The following is a 25,022-nucleotide window of genomic DNA, read 5'->3' as shown; positions in this document are numbered from 1 at the left end:
GGGTGACTCCCAGGTAAACTGGCTCTTAATTTGGATGCATTTATGTACGTGCCTTTATCATGAGGCCTTACATTTGTCAAAATATATATGTGCCTTTATTATGAGGCATATAATTGATATATATTACATTTGGGGTGAGCGTTTGGGCGTAGGACCCCCGAGGCTGGTCTGGCTGAGCCTCCTCAGGGCATCACCACTTAATACACATAGTTACTTTTCACATCACCTTTAATGTTTGTCTTTTATTCATGTAATTTTTCACATATATTTGAACCCCTTTTTCAACACTTATTAATTAGTCTTACACAGCTATACTTTACACTGCACTGTCACTCTTTTTCCATTTTTCGTGTGATGCCCTGGGGGGGTCCTGGGCTGAACGTTTTTCAGGGTGCACTGCGCCCCAGACGTGAACCTCTTAGTGTTAGGGACTGCTAGTGACAGAGAAGCCGTGACGAGGCCTAGCAGCTTCCCATGTATTTGCAAATGCATGCAACTAATATCTCTGATTTCTATGACCATATAGTCTTCATATATTGTTGCTAGTACAATTCAGTGTGCTGAGGAACAATACGTGGTTAAAACCCCCCTTTTTTTCTCATTAATTATGCACGCCCCTATAACACCTGCATTTGCCTGACCACCCCCTGTCATCACCCACAAACGGCACTTCCTGTCAATCAATATCGGCAGGGTCTGTGTACCCTAACACTATCGCACTGGCTAGTTCGCGCACGTGCAGTGTGATGCATACCCATGCGCAGAGCAAAAACATCGGCCAAGTGCCTGCGTTCTCTCCTTTGCGTTCCTTGCTGAATCAGGCCCTGAGTCTACGCAGCCAGCCAGTACCTGCTTTACAAAGGAGCAACATTCACTTTCATAAGGAGCGGCTTCCTGCATTGATATAATGATCCAAAGGTGGATGCGGACGCATTTTTATGCAATCGCTGCCTCCGATTTTCACACAGCTGAGATGCCCACTTGCAGCGCCCTAAGACATTGCATTTCTGTCACTGTGCGTGTTTACACACATCATCTGTCGCACCATCAAAACTTGCATCAGTCCTATGGCAGGTGCAGTTTCTCCTTCCGAGAACGGCCTCATGTGTGAGCGGCTGTGCGTCTTGGAACGCAGCAGCTTTCAGTGACTTGCCCCTCTGTTATCTCACAGGAACCCCCACTAAAATTCTCAGACCGTGTCCTGTGCTGCTTCTCTGTGCACAGACATTTGCCACCCAGGCGCTGCGCGACTCTGATGCATGTCCGATTACGAGTGCCATTGACACTGCGTCCTCTGCAGAACCAGGCCCGAAATGCACTGTTACACTCACACCAATACATGACAATTTATTACCCATGTGCTCTTTGTGATCTCTGCCTGCTGTGTGTATTCTGCCCTTTCTTGGTTGCTCTACATCCTCTCCCAACAGTTTCTTAGGTACTTCCGTATCTTTGCGGCCCCTGGTTACGCTACTTGCGTATCTTCACTATTCAGTGAAGATACGTAAGTAGCGTAAACTATTCAGTGAAGATACGTAAGTAGCATAAACTTCAGAAAATACTATTCGGACCCTTGTGGGCTCGCTACGCTGCGGGCATGGTGGCTCGCTTCGCTCGCCACATGGATTTATTCCCCCTCCATGCCCACTTGGATGGTAGGGAATGACGTTGGACACTGGCTTATAAGGCCTAGGCCAGCAACTGTCCCACTGCTGTGCCCACTACCGCTGGACATGCCTGTATAGCAGTGCAGCCGCACATCGGGCAGTGAGAGAGAGTAGACTGCGCATGGTAGTTCATTATGTTTTTTTGGGGGAGAGGGCATTGCCATGCCCCTTCCAGCACCCAACGGCCCTGTTAATAGCACATATGCAATTTAGTGGATTCCTGTTATCCAGATAAGATTAATACAATAGAAAACAGTTATGAAAACTGGTGCAATTGCAATATATATATATATATATATATATATATATATATATATATATATATATTTTTATTATTTTTTTTCTCTCCCCAGAAATGCCCCAATATAGAGCAGATAGAGTTCAGTGACATATTATGGCTTAGGTACAGTATGCTGTTAAGACTGGTACACACTAGACCAGGGGTGGCCAAACTCGGTCCTCAAGAGCTGCCAACAGTTCACGTTTTCCAGTTCACCCAGCAGGTGCACAGGTGTAGTCATTACTCACTGACACATTTTGAAAGATCCACAGGTGGAGCTAATTATTTCACTTGTGATACTGTGAGGAGACCGTGAACTGTTGGTAGCTCTCGAGGACAGAGTTTGGCACCCCTGCACTAGACAATATGTCGTCTGATTCAACCGGATCAGACGACATATCGGGCACATCGTCTAGCGTGTACCCTCAATGTCACTGACTATGCACGCTCCTACACAGTCAGCGACATCGCCCGCCAGGCCTGCATGCAGGTCTGACGGGCGACATAGTCAGCAAGGGCCATGCTGCTGATTTGGAAGAGATAGGAGAGGCCAGGAGATGCTGGGGATGAAATAAGAGGAAGCTACAAGCAAGAATGATAATAAGCAGAAATTTGAAAGGCCCAAACAGCACCCCCTGACCTGTGGTGCCCTGTGCCATGGCACCGGCCGCACTACCCTAGCTACGGCCCTGGTCTTCCATACCTGGTTACTTCAAAAATAGAATCACCAGATGTGCTTAGGCAAGCAGATAGACTTTGGGGGCCACATGGGGCAGCCCTTAAACCTTCAAAAGGCTTACACATTACTCATAGTATTAGCAAGTTAAATGAATGCACTTCATCAATGAAAGCATTGCAAGCTAACAAATAAGTCAGACACAAAGCAGGAAGGAGTTGAAGACTGCAGGCAAAGGCCCAAAGGGCCATCTCTGCTATAGGAGATCTCATTGGAAAGTCTTATGGGCCCCATGCAATCAGAAATATGAAAAAATAAATAAACATGCAATGATCTTTATATGCACCCATAAACTACAAGTCATTTTCAGCAAAGAACAGATCTGCTAATCGTGGAAGGCTAATTATTTTACTAGTAACGATCAGCAAATCGGCAGATCATTACCGTACACTTGCGTTCTGACTGTCCGGTGCCAGCCTCGCCCCTCTGCACATGATGTGATGACCTTGCCGGCAGCCGGAACTCCAGCAGCAGCAGTGCACAGAGTCTTCAAGACTCTGCAGGCAGCAAACCTGGGCATGGTGCCTACCTGTAACGTCCAACGGAGGCTACGGGCGGCACTGCTGCATTGACTCTGGCTGCAGGGTGCCGTTCCAGGCATAAGCCAGAAGCAAGGGCAGTGGGGCAGCAGCGGTGGTCGCCCATAGCTAATTACGGTCCTGATTAGCAATCTACAGCCTTGATTGTTCGGTGAAATCCAACATGTTGGACAATCTGATTTACCAGTTCCAATCACTTTTTGGTTGGAATCAGTGCACCCCAAACATCGCCGATTGTTTAGGACAAACATCTGCAAAACGGCGAATTGCCCCAATTACACGCAGCTGTATGGGCCCCATTATACATTCTGTGTGTATCTGTTAATGGTGCAAGGTCTATTTTATAGATTAGCTAGTATATAAAGTTTAAAGTTTTTTTGAAGTCGATACCATTAAACCGGTCTAAAACCCCCAACAAATGGCACACGTTTTTAGACTTTCTTCAAGTGTCTTCTGTATAAGGTCACAGTGCCAGGTGGCATGGCCACCACAACTGTGCCCAATTGTCTGCCTCTCACATTCACCTGCTTGCTGTCTCATCAAAATGACACCAGTCAAAGTCTGATTACCTCCTTATCAGCCTGCACTTTGTATCGAGGCGAGAGACCTCTTTGTGACTTCAGCCCAGTGTAGACAGAAAGTGCTAAATTACAGGGTCATGTTACTTCGAGTGGATCTGGCAACAATAATTGTAAATCCGATGGGTTTAGCACAGCATACAAATCTACAAATCATAATACGTCCTGTCTAGGTTATCGGTTTGGGGCTGTTCATTCATGTAAGCTCTAATTTTTCACATGAATGAGGTACTTTTTAATCAGCCACCTGTCCACAGAGAATAGTTATCTTGAGCGCAAGTGGCGAGCTCAACATAATTGGAAAGACAGGAAGACAGGGACTATATGCTCACCATACTATCTCTTTAAATCGGGACACTCATGAATTACACAAGTCCTGTGGCTGATTATTACCAGGTGAAATGTAGGCTTAAAATCAGCCAGCCATAGAACCTGTGTAATTCATGCGTGTCCCGCTTTAGGGGCATATTCAATTAGCCACGATAAGTCGGAAAGGTTTTGCCTGCCGTACTTTTCACCGGCTTCGCGTGTTTTAGACGCAAAAACTTTTTATGCGCTATTCGCCCTATTCAGTTCCAAAGGACGCGAAAACGGGACCCGGCGAAACTCAAACAGGCGAAAAGTGCTGTCAGATTTGTGGAAATCAGCCTGACACCCCCAAAAGATGCACTAACATTGGGGATCAAAGTAGATGCCCCCAAATAGCCCTACTGAAGCTATTTGGGGTACTTAAATGCTCTCAATAGCTGCTAATTCGAGTATTTGCACAAGTGGTGAAGAATAGCATTTAGCAGTTTTTTGGGGTGAAAATAAGTAGTCCAATTAAATCTGGAGTACTTGAAAATGGGTGCAAGCATGGTTTAAAATCTCAAAAGTGAAGTTTTAAAAAATTTAGAAAAACGCACCTTCAGCAAGCACCTGCAATAAAAAAAAACACCTACCCCATACTTGCAGACCCCCCAAAGGCTTATTTCGCTAGTTTTTAAGTATGTACCCCAATTTTTTTTTTTTTTGTGCTCTCTTTTCAATGTAATCTTTTGGAGTGTTCAATTTTTTGGTTTTTTTTTGACGCAGGTAACCATTGGAGACCTGTCCCAAGGGTGCAGGGTGGTTTCCCCACCTTTGCACCCCAAAACCGCAATTATGCACTTTTTTCCGCCTGGATTCATAGGCGAATCTATTTTGCCAATGCATTGACTTTCCGCGTAGGCGAAAAGTATTTGGAATACGGGGATAAGTTTTCGCCTGGCGAAATGACATCGGCAAAACTTTTTCGCCAAAAACAGCTTATTGCGGCTAATTGATTATGTCCCTTGAAGGGATATTGCTATGAATATTTATATACTGTGGCATACCTCCCAATTGTCCAGATTACAGTCACGATTTTAAGGGAATGTCCCTCTATTTACACATTCGTTCCGACAGGAAAGTGGGAGATATATTTCCTTGGTGTCTGTGGTAAATTAAATTAGTTTTAGGGGAATAGAAAGGTGTTGGCGGTGGCCTAGTGTTTTAGAGTTCTGCAAATACCTTCACACCTTGCCACATCCATATCAAGGTGACCACGTACACTAATGTCACATGGTCACATACAAATTCAGAGCAGTGACCCAATTTGGGAGATATGCTTTCAGGGATAAGCATTGGCATCAAAGAGGTCAAAACCAAATTCTGCTACGCCACTAGCAATGATTCTACCAATGTGTATGATAAATTAACCACTGGGGCTGTTCTTGCACGGTAAATGGATAATATTTTAGCCTACCTTGTTTAAAGAAACCACGTGTCAGCTTGCATCTTTTTATTACACAAACACGGCAAAGTATCTACTGTATATATAAAAGAAGTGTGTTTGTTTTTTGGCGAATGTCTTCCACAGCTCAAGATTAAGCTGCCAAATCTTATAGTTATTTAGTATAAAAAAAGTAAGATATTAGACCACATAGCAACAAATCTTATTTATAAAATTAATGGGTCTGTCTGGTTATGCATTCGGACACCCCTGCACCGATTGGGATGAAACCAATGAGAGATGGTCCAATTGGACCCTGGCCAAGTTTTAGGGGGATTAGGATCTTGGTCGGACCTCCCATTGGTGTACGCTGGGCAGAACTTTGACTAGGGGAGCCTGTTCTGAGCCTTCCACTTGATGGATTTGGATGAAAACCTCACAGAGTGGTAAAACTGGATCCCAGAAGACATACTAGGGAGGTGAGGTTCCAGTCAGACCTCCCTTTGGTGTACGCTGGGCAGAACTTTGACCCCGGGGAGCCTGTTCTGGGCCTTCCACTGGATGGATTTGGATGAAATCTTCATAGATGGGTGGCAATTGGTCTGGGATGCCTAATGGAGTGGTTGGAGTCGGACCTCATGGCGGAGTGTGCCAGGCAGAACTTTGACTCAGGGAGCCAGTTGTGGGTCTTTCACTGGATGGATTTGGACGACATCACATGATAAAACGTAATAACTTGAAGATTTAAGCCCGGGCAATGTTGGGTACTTCAGCTAGTGAAAAATAAAAGGAGACTAAAATTAAGACCTAAATCTCCAGGTATGTCTTACCGCAGAGTGAAATCGTGAATGATATACTATGCAAACCCTGCATCAGCCGGGTTGAATTATAAACACCTTCTGCAGACAAACAAAAACACACAAAGTTTACAATGGCCTAAAATGAAGTTAGATTGTAATAGCAGATCACAAGAAGGTAGAATCATGGTCTGTGACACAAGAATTACAGGCTTTACTAAATCACCCTCTCTCAGGGCCGGATTAAGGGGGGGGGGGGCAACAGGGGCGGTCGTCCTTGGGCCCCCACTAGCAGCGGTGCGCTGTCTGCGCCCACCGCTAGTGTCCCCTCTGCTAGTGTAGTGTAGACCACGCAGTGAGTGCGGCCACACTACACAGTGACATACACACAGCCGCCGCCGGCAGCTGTGTGTATGTTACAGCAGCCGATGAGAGTCACACAGACTGCTGCGTCAACTGAAGGAGCCGGCTCCCCCCCGCCGCTGGTGATGATGAGAGAGACGTCATGACGCTGACGGCTCTCCCAACTGTGCAACAGAAGAGCCGGGGTCATAAAAAGTGGGAGGTGAATGCTCCACAACCACCAATCAGCTCATTTTAGGCATGACCAAGGTCGGATAACCCGGGTTGCACCGTTTACACTGCACCATTACCTGGGTCCAACCCTGGTAGCTACCTGGGTTGGATTGCAGGGTCACTTGACCCAGGTTATTTTTCAGGGACCCTTTTACACTGAGCTGCGATCCGGGTAGATCCAGCAAAAACCCAGGTTTTTGCTCTGGTGTAAAAGGGGTATAAGCCTGCATTGCTTGGGTACAGCGAGTGAGCATGCACAGACCTTCAAACATCGGCGCTGTATGCAAACCATAGGGTTTGCGTACAACTGTCAATCAGCCCCATAGTTCCCGGGAATAGTGGATTACCCACGACTCTCCCCGTTATTACAACTATTTTTGAAAAAAAATATCTTGCTACATATTTACAGACATTGATAAATCATTTCCAGTTACAATTTGCTGTGGGACAGGTACATTTAAGCATGTCATGTTTAGTATTGTCTATGTGGCCCCTTTTGTAATAAAATACTCAGTTATGAAATTTTTGAACTTTCATTGATTAATGTTTACAGGTTAAATATAGATATTCAGGGATACTTGGTTCCGCTGGTTGGATTTCAAGGACTCAGGGACCTATGGGGATATTATCGAATCTCACCCCTCCTAATTAATTACCTCCTTTGCTTGTCTTACATGGGACAACTCAAATAGTGGACAATTTGTAATCCACATATTGGAGGGCAGTTTATACTGACATTTATACTTACACATTCTATTTGTCCTCAATTCATCCGTCAAAGATAGAGATGAGTAAAGATTTCAAAACAGTCATATAAAATATTTGCCTCATTCCACATTTGCCCAATCTGTATAGAGAGGTCACTGGTGGATTTTGGCCTTAGGTGTACTCATCCCTACACCGACCACACCACGCAGTAGTGTAGTACATTAGACCATAAAATCAACCAAAGACCGTTTGAAAGAGGGAAGCAAATGAGGAAACCAAAAAGGTAGTCTTATCGTAATGCCGTACTTTTCTAATTATGTCCTGTTCGGCAGCAAAGCTCGTTACACGCAAAATGTCAACCACATTATTGCGAATTTCTCTGTAATTAAAAAGGTACACACATCATTCTTTTAATAAATGCATGAAACGGGATACAAATATTAATAACAGCATTCAAGGTCAGTGCAGTGTTGGCTGTGAATGTCATAAGAAGCTTAAAATGACATTGTAAACACATTCAATAACGGTAATATGTTCCTGTGACCTAAATCACTTGCACACACAAGTACTAAAATTGGATGAATGTGCCTATAAAACACAGGTTGGCATCATCCGTCCACTAGCAGGTAAAATTTTTACAACAACAGAATTCTGTTCTGGGATCTCCCCTAATCTCCCTCTATACCATACTTGCAGACTCTTCCACAATGGCCGGGAGGCTCCCGACCCTCAACAGGAGAGGACAAGTCTCACTGACAGACGGTCGCACTCCCTACTTAACCCATCGAAACAGTGTGGTCCAGAGGGGGATGAAGGCAATTTGCGCTGAATCGAGTCATTGTAGCACCGCCCCCCTGCCAGCAATTTCGGTATTGTATAGTGGGGACGCGATCACACTGTCACGCCCCGTGCCAGTGGGGGCAGACAGACAGTCGGCAAGCTTGTACTATAGATCTTCTATAGGTGAGCTCATCAGCTCTTTTGACTTCCAATATCATCTCTATGCTGATGACACTCAGATCTACCTTTCCTCCCCTGACCTCTCCCCCTCTCTCGTATCTCCAACTGTCTCTCTGCTATCTCTTCCTGGATGTCCCAGCACTTTCTTAAACTTAACATGTCTAAGACTGAGCTGATCATCTTCCCACCCTCCCGAATAAGCCCACTTCCCACAATTTCTTTATCAATTGACGGCACAACTATTTCCTCTAACCCCAAAGTGCGCTCTCTTGTAATTATCCTTAACTCCTCCCACTCCTTCACACAACACATTCAGTACCTCCTTGCAGTCCTGCCATTTCCCTCTCAGAAATATCTCTAGATCAGACCCTCATCCACTCACTGGTCATCTCCAGATTGGACTATTGTAACCTCCTCTTATCTGGCCTCCCTGACTCCCACCTCTCTCCTCTCCAATCTTTCCTCAATGCTGCTATCCGGCTCATCTTCCTCTCCAAACGTACATCTGCCTCCCCTTTCTACCTCTGGAATTCTCTACCTCTCCCCATCAAACTTTCCATCTCTCTACAAAACTCTAAAGTGGTTCTCAAAACCCACTTCTTCATCAAAACCATCCATCTCTCATCCTAACCCTCTGTCCCATGCTCACAGTCTACCCCATCTTTGTCACCCATGTCTGTCTGCTCACCCCGCCCCTTTAAAATGTAAGCTCTCACGAGCAGGGCCCTCTTTCGCAATGTGCTTTTCCTTTCCTTACTACTAGCAAATACTTCATGCACTCTACAACAGCACCTAATAGTTGATTTTTGCCACCCTGTTGCTTATTTGAGTGTTATGATCGGTGACGCAGCAATGTTTATGAACCATGTACTTATCTTGCATTGTATTGTACTGTAAGACACCAACTCTAAAATGAAAGGAGGAAGGGAGGGGAATGTGGTCACAGCCTGTTGCCCGAGCTTCCGAACCAGAGTTTGCTCTTTATCTTAATAGTCTGACTGCTTGTGGGAAAATGTGAGACAAGGGAAAAGAGAAAACTTATCTCAAAAGGAAGTTTTCACAGATAATCCCTTTGCTTTCAATGTACTCTATCACATTTTATTTTTCCTATGCACTTTACAAATGTAAACAAAAAAAGTAATAAAATGAGATTTGGTAATGACAAAGGTAAGAAGGCCCTGCTCACATGCTTACACGTTTCTGATATAGAGCCTCACATTTATACTGAAAGACGTGACCCTAATATCAGCCCAGTGATCATCTGCAATCCAGTGGCTCATTGGACATGTTAGTAAACGCAGTCAGAATATGAATACTAGCGCCTTATGTATGTAGTCCCCATGAACTGGACACTTTGTAATCACTCATATTTAAATGATCAAAAAATTAGAGATATGGTAAGAACTTACCTTTATCTCTCTTTCTTCAAAGTCCATAGGGTACGGACTTTCTTCTCTCTTTTATCCTCCTCTGGCTTACTATGAACTGAGGTGCCTCTGGCTCGGGGGTAGGGTATAGGGAGAGGCCCAGTGCATCCTGGGAGTAAAAATTTTATTGCGTGGTGCCCGGATGTCCTTGCCATCACCTAAACCCCAAGGTCTCCCTGTGGAGCCTATGGACCCTGAAGAAGAAATCACTGAATTCCAATGGCTACACCCACACTAAACTGCAATTTTCTGTCATCCAAATGACCGCACACAAAACGTGACAAAGGTCATCAGCCAACCTCCATAGTGCTGGTTGAAAGCCAGGCGAGTTTAATGTGATAAGACTTTGATTGGTGACAGCACTGTTCAGCGGTTGGTTAAATTAATAATAGAAGTGATTTCACAATGTGATACAGAGGAGGAAAAATGTATAACTCTCTAAGCAAGGCAGGGGATAAATCCAGGCTGTGGAAAAAATACAATCACACAGCTAAGGTGATGGTTAAGTCGATGTGTACGATCACATTTAGCTGTAATATGCATAAGGAATGGCCGCTTTGGAGCAGGTACCTTCATAGAAAACTGCTACACAGACATTTTCATTAGGGAACATATGTTTCCTATACCGAACGTGTATATGAAGTTTGCTCAGCAGTAACGGCATTAAGACATACCAAAAATTAACCATAAAGCAGAGCTTCCAAAACATGGTCCTCAAGGCTCCCCCAACAGTCCAGCTTTTGGAGAAATCTATGCTTGAGAGCACAGGTGACAAATTAGTACCTCAGTCAATTTGATGTAACCACCTGTGCTCATCCATGGATAGCTCTAATACCTGAACTGTTGGGGAGCCTTCAGGACTGTGTTTGGGAACCTCTGCCATTAAGTATAGCATTCATTATCAGGGCCCAGATAAGGCTGCCTAATATTCAGCAAACTCCAATAAATGGAAAGATTTTGAAGCTTGCTTCAGAGAATCAACACCATCTTCAAATGGCGTTGATTTCTAGTCAACCATCCCTTCCTATGGGAAGGAGTTCCGGGACTGCTAAGAGAGATGTGGATCCCTCCACCACCTCTGCACAGTGTGACCTTTGGCTAAGCATAACCTCAGATCCCGCATGCGCAGTCGGCCATGTAATCTCCAATACACAACGCAGCTACTTCTGTAGCAGTGTTACGGCTTGCGGGGACAGCTGCTTTTCGGAGCAACTGTCCCCGCACAGAAGCAATATTTAATAGCTATGGTAATGATGTATCCACCGTTGCAACTCACAGCAAGTTGGATGGTCCCCCGATGATGAATAGGCCCCAATAAGGTAGAAGAGAAAGAAAATGTTTATCTCCAAGTATTGAAATAATAAAAAAATGTAAAGGAAAAATGGAGAAATGAGTCATGCACCGAAAATAACAGTCTACGAGAGACAGAGACAGTTGTAATATTTAATATTATATTTTATCAATATAGAATTAAAAAATAAATAAAAAATCATACCATTGCCACTTGGACAGTTCACAGACCACCTTAACTCCCTAGGTGTTAAGACAGGTTATGCAAAGATGGAACAATTGTCCAATCAGGCCATCACTGTTTATAGATCTTCTGTCTTTGCCAATTTTGATTCCATATTTTATCCTGTACCAGGCAACCCTTGGGTAGGTGAGTAGGTGGGTAATCAGCTCCCTTACACATCTCATAATATCAAATACTCAAATAACATTGACGCAAAAGAAAAAAAAACAAACAAAAAAAACCGTATACAGGTTGAGTCTCCTATATCCAAATATTCCGAAATAGGGAATATTCCGAAATACGGAATTATTTTAGCATGACTGAGATAATGAAACCTTTGATTTTGATGGTTCAATGTACACAAACTTTGTCTAAGGCACAAATGATTAAAAATATTGTATAAAATTACCTTCAGGCTGTGTGTATAAGGTGTATATAACTCAAATGTATTCTGTGTGTATATTTGTGTCCTATTCCCAAGATATTTCATTATGATATGCAAATATTCCAAAATATGGAATATTCCATTATCCAAAATACCCCTGGTCCCAAGCATTTTGAATATGGGAGACTCAACCTGTATTTGTATATAATTAAAACATAACTTATTAATGTACCTCTAAAAACCCATGATGGCGATATATATTTGCCAAAGACATACTATTTACATTGTCTGTTATAAGCGGAGGGATTACATAACCTATAAGAAAGAAAATAAAGACCCCATTATGGTTTAATACTTTCTTATGCATATATATCGAAGACACCTTTATGGTTTCATAGATTTTTATGTAGAATATATATCGATTAAATATTTTGCAGAGAAGCAAAAAGGACAAAATATAGTCTTACTGGTGCACTCTTGAATTGTAGAAAAGTAATTCACTGAAAAATGAAATTAGTGACAATGAATAATGAACTGTATTAATACACTTTTATAAGTATTTATTAAAAGTAATGTATCAAAAATACACTATTGTTACCCGGGATCACGGAAATACCGTATGATCACAAATCACACATAACAAGACAATACCACATTTAGAAAAAGCAAATGGCGAAAATATTATCCCTGGTTCCTTAAATAAACTACAATAGTCAGAAATATTATTCAAGATATATTTCCCGGGGAACCAGAATAGATGTACCACATTCCTGACCCATGAAAAAGTTTATTCATAGGATCTCATTAAAAGTGTACAAATAATATGGCCAGGGATCTGAGCAGCTGTATGGGGAAGCCAATATCATATATACAAAGAATCCTTATTGGCATACCCTCGTCAAAGGTAAATTAGAACTGCTTACTGCTTCACAGTATCCTAAATTCACATGTGTAAAAACCGGTGGTTAATCATACAATGAATAAAGGACATTGATGGACTCCTGGTTATTTCTATCCCATCACAACGGTAACGGCAGGAATATTGATATTATTAACCCTAAAAGGTCACATATAAAAAAAACCTGTGTTTACAATACTATATAGAAACCAGTTGGAAATATCCACACAATGAAGACGTGTGGAAACTGATGAAAATACATCCACTGCAGTATAACAGATGAAATGGTATGGTAAGATCCAATAGATATAAAACAAAACACAATGGAGTAAAATCAATGTGTGGTAAGAAATAAGTATAGCCCGGTGTCAAGCTGCGTCCCACCTTCTACTGTCCCTTATCTTGTATAATGTAGCGAATAAGGGATGAGAGAGGAGTGAACCAGAACTACCAGGGAAACAACAGGTTAAGCGCCTCTGCTGTCCCCGCTCCTGACTGTATCTGTCCTCTGTTACTACATAAGTATTGCAGAGGAAAAGTGTCAGCCCTCAGCCCGGCTTGGATGAATGGGCTGACACTTTTCCTCTGCAATACTTATGTTTCCCTGGTAGTTCTGGTTCACTCCTCTCTCATCCCTTATTCGCTACATTATACAAGATAAGGGACAGTAGAAGGTGGGACGCAGCTTGACACCGGGCTATACTTATTTCTTACCACACATTGATTTTACTCCATTGTGTTTTGTTTTATATCTATTGGATCTTACCATACCATTTCATCTGTTATACTGCAGTGGATGTATTTTCATCAGTTTCCACACGTCTTCATTGTGTGGATATTTCCAACTGGTTTCTATATAGTATTGTAAACACAGGTTTTTTTATATGTGACCTTTTAGGGTTAATAATATCAATATTCCTGCCGTTACCGTTGTGATGGGATAGAAATAACCAGGAGTCCATCAATGTCCTTTATTCATTGTATGATTAACCACCGGTTTTTACACATGTGAATTTAGGATACTGTGAAGCAGTAAGCAGTTCTAATTTACCTTTGACGAGGGTATGCCAATAAGGATTCTTTGTATATATGATATTGGCTTCCCCATACAGCTGCTCAGATCCCTGGCCATATTATTTGTACACTTTTAATGAGATCCTATGAATAAACTTTTTCATGGGTCAGGAATGTGGTACATCTATTCTGGTTCCCCGGGAAATATATCTTGAATAAGTTTTCTGACTATTGTAGTTTATTTAAGGAACCAGGGATAATATTTTCGCCATTTGCTTTTTCTAAATGTGGTATTGTCTTGTTATGTGTGATTTGTGATCATACGGTATTTCCGTGATCCCGGGTAACAATAGTGTATTTTTGATACACTTTTATAAGAATGAATAATGAACTGTATTAATACATAACTTTTAATAAATAGTCACTAATTTCATTTTTCAGTTAATTATTTTTCTACAATTCAAGAGTGCACCAGTAAGACTATATTTGTCCTTTTTGCTTCTCTGCAAAATATTTAATCAATATTGTGTTCCCACAAATTTTTCTGGTGCACCACCAACCATTATGGTCTTATTAGACTCTTTCAATTAAGATTCATATGTTGGTATATATATATATATATATATATATAATATATTTTTCAATATATGTCTAATTATGGTTGTGATTGACTAGTGCGGATTCTATCAAATCTCTTACAAAGTAGAATATATATCGCCATGGTTTTTTAGAGGTGCAATAATAAAAGTTATGTTTTAAATATACACAAATATAAAAAGTGCCCAACAAACAATTTTTTAGTTTTGCGCCATTGATTACTTATACCACATTCTGGGAGCACCACCAACCAAGTGCTAGATCTACAATAGAAAATAGCATTCCCGCTAGGCGGTTTTGATTTCTAAAGGGTAGAATACGCCCTGCCTCTCTTGGCGGCGCCCCGCTAAAACAGCCTACGGGTACAGTCCCCACTTGAGGGCTGCAGTGTCCTGCGGGTGGGGAAAATTGCGGTGATCGCATGCGCCCGACGTCTATTCACTGAGACAGAAGCACTTGGGGGCAGCCCGGCATGTCTGTAAGTGCCTGGCACGCTCCAAGGGGGTGCGTCTTAAAGACACACCCTTTCCTCATAGCCACACCCACTTTCCAGTTCTCAGAAGTGCCCCTTTCTAGGTCTGACGCCCTGCTAGAATAGAATATATAGCAATTATATTGGTTTAAACAGATTGTCATATAAAAAGCAATGTTTTGAGCTTGTGCAGATCCCTCCCCAGGTATTTGAACATCTCAATATATCAGCAATGCATATATTTTATTTCATTATTATAGTGCAGTAGTCTTTTATTGGTTTTAGGAACTAAACTTTTGAATTGATTTACAGTTTATAGTATTTGTCCGAAGTCTGGGATAAAATGAGAATATGAAGAGGAGCTTTCTTGGAGCTACTGGAACCAGATCTAATAATTAAAATCACCCCTATGACAGAATTACAGAACCATCCATCAACCTCTATGTGTAACTGTCCAGTCAAAAATATTTTTCAATTTTTTTAAAGAAAACAAAAATCCCTAGCAAGCCATTCACAAAAAAATGGGTTTACCAGATAACAGCTAGTGAAACAACCAATAAGATTTTACACATATAGTGATAGACATTATTTACTAAGCTCACACTGTTCCCTACAGATTGTACATTAAGCTAGCTAACTGCTGCAAGTATACAGCCATGGCCAAAAGTTTTCTGTGGGGTTGCTTCTCAGCCAAGGGAGTGGGCTCACTCACAATTTTGCATAAGAACACTGGCCCTGATTCAGACCCACTCGCGAGCGGCTGTCCGCTCGCAAGTGGGTCGATGGTCTGCACTGAGCATGCGCACGACGGAGGGAGCTCCGTCGTGCGCATGCGCCAGACGCGACGAGCGAAGGACTTTCCTTCGCTCGTTGTGTCTGATCAAAGGGGGCGTGCTGTCGATGTTGATTGACAGCACGCCCCCTTTGGTGGGCGTGCCTCCCTGACGGGGGCGTTCCCAAGGGAACGCCTCCCGTCAGAAGCCGGCCCACTGACATCACTAGTGATGTCAGTGGGAGTGATTTTGGCTCTGATAGAGCCAAAATCACTCCGGGCCTTGCGGTTGAAAACCTCAACCGCAGGCTCCGGCTCGCAGTTTCGATGGTCGCGATGGTCACGACCATCGCGGCCATCAAACTGCACGCTCGTATAGGCTGTGGGTGGTGACCCACAGCTATACGAGCGTCCAGGAGGACGCTCCATAGTTATGGAGGACGGCCCTCATTCAGAGCGTGCGCTCTGCTCAGAGCGTACGGCTCTGAATGAGGGTCACAGTCATGAATAAAGAATGGTACCAAAACATCTTCCAAAAGCAACTTCTCCCAACCATCCAATAACAGTTTGACTACGAACAATGCCTTTTCCAGCATGATGGAGCACCTTGCCGTAAGGCAAAAGTGATAACTAAGTGGCTCGGGGAGCAAAACATCTGAATTTTGGTTCCATAGCCAGGAACCTCCCCAGACCTTACTCCCATTGAGAACTTGTGATCAATCCTCAAGAGGCGGGTGGACAAACAAAAACCCACAAATTCTGACAAACTCCAAACATTGATTAGGCAAGAATGGGCGGCCATCAGTCAATATGTGGCCCAGAAGTTGATTGACAGCATGCCAGGGCGAATTGCAGAGGTCTTGAAAAATAAGGGTCAGCACTGCAAATATTGACTCTGCATAAACTTAATGTAATTGTCAATAAAAGCCTTTGACACTTATGAAATGTTTGTAATTTTACTTCAGTATATCATAGTAACATCTGACAAACAGTATATCATAGTAACATCTGACAAACAGGTCTAACAACACTGAAGCAGCAAACTTTGTGAAAACCAATACTTGTGTCATTCTCAAAACTTTTGGCCATGGCTGTAGTATATAGTGTTCATTCTAGCACCCTGTACCTGTCACAACCCGTGCAGCTCCTCTTTCCTGCCTGGAGTGTCGCTGCTCTGGTGCTTCTAGCACACTCTGGTCTATCTTGGCAGCTGAGTGTGCTAGAACCACCAGAGCAGAGAACGACGCCACAGACAGGAAAGAGGAACTGCATAGGTTGTGACAGGTGTAGGGTGCCAGAATAAACACTAGTATAGCTATATAAATGTAGTATCTTACCTTGGGCCTAATGGGGTCTTATTCAGACACAATGCAACAACTATGGAAAAAAAAAAAAAAAAGTCCCATTTGCTGATACATAAATGTAAACAGTCGGTATTAAGATATGGATCAATAATGCCTATTATTGCAGCTATAAGTAAGTGTGCCTAGCTCCACTCTCACTTACTTGTGATTCAGCGAGTACAGTCTTTAATTGTAATAGTACATTAAACATTAGGGAGTAAAATTACTAAGATGGGAGTTCTATTAAGAAGTGATGTTGCCCATAGCAACCAATCAAATTCCAGGTATTATCTTCTAGAAGGTGCTAGATAAATGAGAATCTGATAGGTTGCTATGGGCAAGATCACTGCTTAATAGAACTCCCATCTTAGTAAATTTACCCCTAGGTATCAGGCCTGGGCGGAACGCAGACCAGGTTTGGGAACTCTACAATTATAAAGTCAATGTGAAATAAAGAATTTGCTTTGTACAGTAAAGGCACATGATTTTTATAAAGCATATATCATTACAACAAATGATTGCATTTGACTTAGAAACTAAAATTACTTAGCAGTACAAAGAAACAAATATAAAACAGATACCCATTTAATTAACATTCCAGTGATTTATACCATAATATAGCAGACAAAATGATTATATTTAGGCTTTTGTCCTCAGACTTCTCTTGCTGTGCTAGTAGTGTTCTTGCCATCTATAAAAGTATATAAAGAGATTAATCTTCACGGACAGATGTAGCAACAGTGACACCTCCAGGTCACAAAAATCAAAAACAAACATGCTAACAAAAGTGCATAAAAAACAACTATATAAAAACAGCATATGAAAAATATATATCTTCTAAGTAAATAAATAAATTGCTAAATATTCTGACTTAAAAGTAGTGGCACTGAAAGCTCTTAATAGCTATTTGCAGAGTTACTTGACTAATGTCCATTCAAATGAAACCTTCAAAAAAAAAAAAAAAAAAAAAAAAAAGCGCTAAAATACCTAAAACAGCATTCATAATAGCTGTATTTTATACATAAGGCAGCAAATGGTATATAATTAACAATTTTTCTATGGGGAGAAAAATATATGCTGAAAACCAGATGGTTGAAAATCACATGGTAGCTTAAAATGACAGTAGCTTTTGTTCAGGTATGATGAAGTTTCACATTACAAATCAGTATGGTAGAGCTCATTTCCCCTAGGGGACCTGGAAGTGATGTGAGTGACGGCGGAAGTGCAATTCTATGCCCATTAAGGCCAACTGAAGAAGAAAGTTGTCCCATCAAGAGGCTTGCCACGCTTCGGGCTCAGTGGCTCGCTACAATATTCAGTGTTCTCCCAGAATTTTTTTCCAGCCGGGTGGCATCAAAAAGTAGCCGGGTGGGGGCCTTCGCAATTATGCGTGCTGGGAAAAGGGGTATCTCCCTTACCAATCCAGCCTAACAGGTCTCAGGCTGCTCCTCCACTGGCTCTCAGTCAAAAGTGGCCATTATGCAGTGCCTCCTGTATTTGAGCCCTTTATACAGTGCCCCCTGTAGTTTTCCCCTTTATGCATTGCCCCCTGTAGTTTAGCTTTGCCCTTATGCAGTGCCCCCAGGCTGGCAGTGTCCCCATTAGCAGCCCCCCTATACAGTGCCCCCATTAGCAGCCCCCTTTATACAGTGCCCCCAGTAGCAGCCCCCTTTATACAGTGCCCCCAGTAGCAGTCCCATTTATACAGTGCCCCCAGTAGCAGTCCCATTTATACAGTGCCTCCAGTAGCAGCCCCCTTTATACAGTGCCCCCAGCAGCAGCCCCATTTATACAGTGCCCCCAGCAGCAGCCCCATTTATACAGTGCCCCCAGCAGCAGCCCCATTTATACAGTGCCCCCAGCAGCAGCCCCATTTATACAGTGCCCCCAGCAGCAGCCCCATTTATACAGTGCCCCCAGTAGCAGCCCCATTTATACAGTGCCCCCAGTAGCAGCCCCATTTATACAAGCGTGGGGAGAACACTGATATTTTTATTCACCTTCTATGCCCAAGTGGATGGTAGGGAATGACATTGGACAGTATCTGATGACGTCAGGGTCCTCTCCACGAAGGGAATTTAGACACTAACAAATCAGTATCTTATCAGTCGCTTGATAGGAAGTTCTTTTAAAAAAATCTATTTATAGCAAAGTTTAGAAATGTTGGTTGTAAGAGGAGTGTTACAGGGTAGCCAGGAAGCTACAAACATGTTATACAAGGTCATTCCCTGGCTTTGGCTGTCTGGTGAACACTAGCCATAGAGTATAAGCATCGGTATAGCTAGCAGTGGCAGAACTTAGGGTTTGTTTTGTAATAATGCACCTATTCTTTATTACACTGGACAGTGTGTGTTTTTTTTGTTAACTCTGTAGGTTTGTGGTTACAGCAGTTTATTGCTCCCCTTAATAAAAAGGGATTACATTAGATACTTGTTCTGGGTACACACTTGACGATATATCGCCATTCTGTCGATGACCGCCGGTACACTTGCTGCAGGGACCGCTGACACAGACATCACAACTGGGTAGGAAAATTTAAATGCCCGTCCAGTTGTGATGTCAGCCCAGACACATCGAGCGGCCGATTGAGAACCTATACACAGTTACCAATCGGCTTTCTGACGGCGGATCGGTTTACAGACCGATCTGTCGTAAAAGTGTGTGCCCGGCTGAAGGAAGAGATGTCTACACATAAAGCACATTATTAACATTAAAATGGCTCAATGTTTTAAAGGATCCTCCGTCCAAAAGCCTATTGGTAACATGAAGTGTGTAAAGAGAGCTATTTATAAAAAAATATATGTACCTTTAATGCTCCGGTCTTCAGCAGCTTCCTATCCAGTCATGGCTGAGGATGCAGAGGTAACTATGCAGTCATGTCTGTACAGCAACCTGGCAAATCTAAACCTGCAACGTTCTATTCTCAACCATGTTACATCGCTGCCAACCAGAAAAAGGGATGCCGCCTTGTTTGAATGTCATGTTATAATGCGGAGTCTCCTACATAGCAACTATTGCGCCAGGTATGATGGTCTGGCCGCAGAAGCAAGCAGCCGAGAAGCTGCTGCTTATACGCAAACAATTGGAAAGGTCGTCCTGTTACAGCAATTGGAATTGGAAGTGGAGCAACTGAGAAAACCTTATTCCAAGCGTCCTAGTTTGCTGCGGGGGAAACAAATCGGTTCCACTTTACACATGCATCTGTGACTTAGGTTGAGCTTTTACCAAAAATAAAGTATTCAGTTATCACACGAGTGACCTTGTAGGAAAGATTGTTCATTCTAGCACCCTGTATGTCATAACACGTGCAGTTCCTCTTTCCTGCCTGGGGTGTTGCTCTCTACTCTGAAGCTTCTAGCACACTCAGCTGATGCAAGAAACTGCTGAGATACAGACTTGAGTGTGCTAGAAGCACCAGAGCAGTGAGCGACACCCCAGACAGGAAAGAGGAACTGCGCGGCATGCAACAGGTGCAGCGTGCTAGAATGAACACATTAATGAAATATTGCACATTTCATCACTGCTGCAGAGATCGTTAACTAAATGATCCAAACATAAATGTAACCTCTGATGACGAACTCTTTACTATGCCTTCAAAAAAGTAAAAGGCAAAATAAAATCATAGCAGCAGAGGCTCCTCATTTTCATATGCCCCTCTGAGTGTGGAGAACATACCCACATGTTTTACCATGTTGGGCTCCATTGCCCATGCCCACTCCCCCCTTCTCCTGAGCTCCTTGTACAGAGCAATGTCCTTGGCGTAACCGGGCTTACACTGCATTTCCTCTAGGTAGCCCAGGGTTCTCCGGGCAGAGGCTTCAGAGAACAACATGGCTGGAGTGCAGCACTCTGTCGCAGGAACCACGTTGTAAAGAGCTGGCGACATTCTTCGCAGTTCCAGAAGATAGTGCCGCCCTGCAAGCTCTGCCAGCAACATGGCATATACTGTGAAAGCCACAAACATCCACCAGCTGAACCGCCATTTGGGAAAGGTGACTTTGTATGCCCAGGAGAGAACCAGTCCCACTAGCCCTCCCAGGCCAATCCACTCCACTATCCGCATAGGCTCTGGGTTCAAATAACCTTGCAGTCTCTCCGGATGGTAAAGTTTTGTGTACAGGGCTCCCCCTAGAGGTTCTTGTGGGAACCGCACACGAACCAAATGGAAAAAAGCACTGAAAATATCCGTCAATGGGACAGCATCGTCCTCCACCAGCAGCACATAATCTGGAGAGTAGACCTCCAGAGTGCGAGACAGGCAGAAAGCATAGTCCTGTTTCTCTTGCTCAAAGCGGTTGGGGGCTTCTGCTGACTCATCATACAGGCGGTGCACTGCTGATGGCAGGAGGTGGGAGAGGAGGCAGGCATCCGCATGGGCGTTGGGTAAAGGATCTACATTGCAAATAAATAGCTGGAAATTGTCACAGTCTTGCCCACACTCAGACAGCCGCTTCTGAAAGCCATCTGCCACCTGCAGGAGGTAATGATATTCAGGACGGCGCCTTGTCGTTATAACGGTGATGACAAGGGGAGTGTCTTCGCTGGCACGTGATGGGTGGAGGTTTCCTGTTGGCCTGTGGATGCAGGGGATAGAGACGTTTGGTGGGAGTGTGCTGGAGGTGGAAATCAACCACTGGAAGTGCCGCAAGGCGTCAGTCCCATCCTTCAGGTTCTGATGTAGGAACTCATGACTCAAACGCTGGAGGTGCAGCCTACGTGAGAACAAGGGTGAGTAGAGCAGGCTACGGAAACAGAGAGGGGTCAAGAAGAGGGTGGAGAAGAGGAGCGCAAGGTGGAAACTTGGATTCCCGAGAATGGCTGACATGCGCATGATGGATATAGTGTAATTCATACCATGCTCTCTCACGCCATAAAGCTCCTGGGCTGTCTCTCTTTATCATGTACCAGCACCCATCATTCTCCTGCTTCCATTCGGATTGTGTCTATATCCTTCACAAGTTCCATACTTTCTTTAAATCAAAACGGCCACAAAGTCAGCTCTAGATATTTAAAGGCATTTCTGCAAAAAAACAAAAACAATATATCAATGATCAAAAGAACAAATATGAGTCTGTACATATGATCTTTTTGTATTTCATGTCATTTTCTCTATTGGATTCCACTAAAATACCATAGTATACACCTCCGCAACTGTGTGCAGTCATTTTAAAATGCTCTTGCACAGCTCTGTACCTTGCAGGGTGTGAAAAAAAAAAAATCATGTTTTCTTAAAAAAAAAAAAAAAAGAAAAAAAAAAAGAAATAAATAAATAATAAGTTTTTTTTTATTATTATTTAAATTGGATTTTTATAAAAATGATCAAGTAAACAAATAAACCATGTGAAAACAATAATACAAACTTATTTTACATTACTGTAACTTTAATATATTTAATTTAAATGACTTGACAGTGTCACCATAAATCATGGCATGGCACAGCAAACTACATACAAATCACACAAACTGCAAAAGAAATAAAACAGCAATGATGTTAAAGGTTACAATAGTTGGCGATTGCCTTGCCCGATTTGTAAATCTGAAGAAGCCTACACAGTAGGTTTATTGAAGGCCTTAAAAAGAAACACAAGTTTTGCAGCTTTGTCAGTACCCAAGTGGTTTCTCAGATTTGAATGCACCAAACCAATTGTTGAAAATATTATTTCTACTGAAGTGGATGCTGCTGCAGCTGTTAGTAATTACTCTACGGCTACCATGATATTTTCATTACCAGCTACAGTTCCTGAACCAATGTGCATTTTCCACCAATCTATTGTTGCCGCAACATCGTGGTCAAACAAGAGGTCATTAAACGGGGTTGCTTTTGCTTGGAACTTGATTAGTGTTGGTAGAAGGGTATTTGAATGTGGATATTTTTTGGGGGACAAACTTAAACACTTCGAACTTTTCTTCTGCAGTTAAACAAGAGAAACTCTGTCACTCCGGAGCTCGTTACCAAAGGGGCGGCTGTCGATGTTGATCGACGGCTGCCCCCCGTTTGGTAGGCGGGCCGGGGGGGTGGTTTCCAAAAAGGAGGCATTCCTTTACGAACGCCTACCGTTTTGTGGGCGGCCGCACTGACATCATCAGTGATGTCAGTGGGGAGCTTCCTGCTGAAACACAGCCGGAAGCTCCCTGGGGCTTAAGGTTGACGAGACCCTACCATCGCGACCATCTCCCTTAGCGGTCGTTAGAGCTGTGGGTGTTAACCCACAGCCTAACGACCGACATGGAGGCGGCCATTCAGGATGCAAGCGGCCGCCCTGTTTCTGAGCGACCGCTTGCATCCTACGACCGCCTCTGAATGAGGCCCTTAATTCCTTCAAACTATCCTCTAATTCTTTCCACAATAGCAATAGATACAGACCTTTTATTAGTAGAGCAGCTAATCAAAGGCGAAAGGACCTTTTTGAAAGATTCATATTGCACAGTATGCCACTTACCAGTAAAAGCTTGGTAAAAACATGGATGTAGACTCTAACCTACATCCATGGTAAAACATTATATATATATATATATATATATATATATATATATATATATATTGAATTCTTGAAAGTTGAAACACGACTGACACAAATATAAATTATCCATGTTAATTTTACTTGATTTTTGGAAAAAAAAAATAAAAATCATGTGATTTAAATCAGCAATCCCTGGTACCTTGGTCAAGTGTCATCACTGTATGTCAATATAAAAGACAACCATTGTAGGAGCTGCAGCGCTGTAATATACACAAGCACTCAGTTTGGGGATGTATCAACGTCACCGCCTTGCTAGAATCATACTTTTCTAGGGTGAAAATCAATTGTTTTTGCGGTCTGGATCTCCCGTCTAAAGTGACGGGAGATCGCGGGCCGCTATTCAATTGTTCCTGCTTTTCGCGGTGATCGCGCCCAACGTGGTCGGATTTAGCCACGCAAATCGGCTACCCCCAACCAAAGTGCCGTTTGGGCGCCCAAACAGGTCACTTTTCGCCAATTTCAGTTCACACCCCCTGGGACTGCGAACTGAAATGGAGCACTGGCAGCTGATCGCGCCCGACAGGAGCAACAATTGAATAGCTCCATCGGGCGCGAAGGGGGCTGGAAACAATTGAATACCGCCACTAGTATCTGAGAGAGACTGCCAAGATTCAAGGAGCACTCACAGGCACATGGGAGTGTGAAGCATGCAGTCAAGGAGCAGTGAGTACATATCATATACAGAATATCAGCAAGTATAGCTATTATGAGAAGAGACTGTAAAGGTTACTTGTCATCTATAACAGAGGCCTGAGAAACAATAACAGTGTTTACATAAAGGTGGGGGGTTGTGCTTGGACATCCTTGTACTGTTCATATGGTCATATTTATTATACAGAGTCTACGTACCCGTGTTAAGGTAACTAATATTTATCTAAAGGTAAAAAAAAAAATAAAAAAAATGATAATTTAATTATTTTTAAGAAGCTGGGAAGTTTCATTTCCATCTAGATGGAAATTTTTCATTTCCATCTAGGTGGAAATTCATCAAACCTTCTAAAGCAGACAAGGGGAGTAAAGTGTTGCCCATAGCAACCAATCAGATTCCAGTTATTTTATAGAATGTACTAGACTAGATAAATGACAGGCAGAATATGATTGGTTGCTATGGGTAGCACGTCCATTTGTCCCTTTAAGAAAAAAAATGCAAAAATAAAAGACAAAATATAAATAAAAATTCCACAGTGGATAACTGTCCCTGATTTAACATATATAGAGTTAGTATTAATATTATTCCTCCATAGTATCTTACCTCCAATGAATCTACACATCCACCAATAGGTCCCACATACTCCTAGGCAGCTGCACTTGCTGTGCTATGCAAAAGACTCTTCTTCTTCACCATAACATATACTTAAACACCTGCCGCCACCACCAATATGGCCGCAGCTCTACGCTGGTGACTGGTCTCAGCCTTATGCCGAATGCCATTTCCAACATGTCCGCCGCCGGCTTCCGACACAGAGAACTCCTCCTTTATCAACATGAGAAGGCAGATGCCCAGAAC

The 25,022-nt window shown here is 42.8% G+C and overlaps 1 protein-coding gene across 3 annotated transcripts; it reads right to left on the bottom strand.

Moving 5' to 3' along the window:
* Nucleotides 1–5,621: 5,621 nt before the first annotated feature.
* PGAP4 (post-GPI attachment to proteins GalNAc transferase 4) lies at nt 5,622–24,945 on the bottom strand. Of its 3 annotated transcripts, none has more exons than XM_088449858.1 (3): nt 24,768–24,945; nt 20,670–22,014; nt 5,622–6,305 (listed from the first exon to the last, which is right to left on the bottom strand). In XM_088449858.1, the coding sequence occupies exons 2-3, from the start codon at nt 21,844–21,846 to the stop codon at nt 6,277–6,279; spliced, it is 1,206 nt and encodes a 401-aa protein (XP_088305984.1). In that variant the 5' UTR covers nt 21,847–22,014; nt 24,768–24,945; the 3' UTR covers nt 5,622–6,276. The 3 variants fall into 3 exon arrangements, with proteins under 3 accessions (XP_088305984.1, XP_088305985.1, XP_088305983.1); XM_088449859.1 differs by having other exon boundaries at nt 20,769–22,014; XM_088449857.1 differs by lacking the exon at nt 5,622–6,305 and having other exon boundaries at nt 20,401–22,014.
* Between the last annotated feature and the right edge of the window lie 77 nt (nt 24,946–25,022).

This window comes from Taudactylus pleione, unplaced genomic scaffold (genome assembly GCF_031769625.1).
Source record: "Taudactylus pleione unplaced genomic scaffold, aTauple2 ptg000497l, whole genome shotgun sequence".
Classification (NCBI taxonomy): domain Eukaryota; kingdom Metazoa; phylum Chordata; class Amphibia; order Anura; family Myobatrachidae; genus Taudactylus; species Taudactylus pleione.
Note: the sequence above shows the minus strand (reverse complement) of the source record. Positions and strands in the feature narration are given on the sequence as shown.

What these genes read in the sequence shown, in the direction of transcription:
- PGAP4 (XM_088449857.1), bottom strand. Translation starts at nt 21,846, where the DNA reads ATGAATTACACTATATCCATCATGCGCATGTCAGCCATTCTCGGGAAT.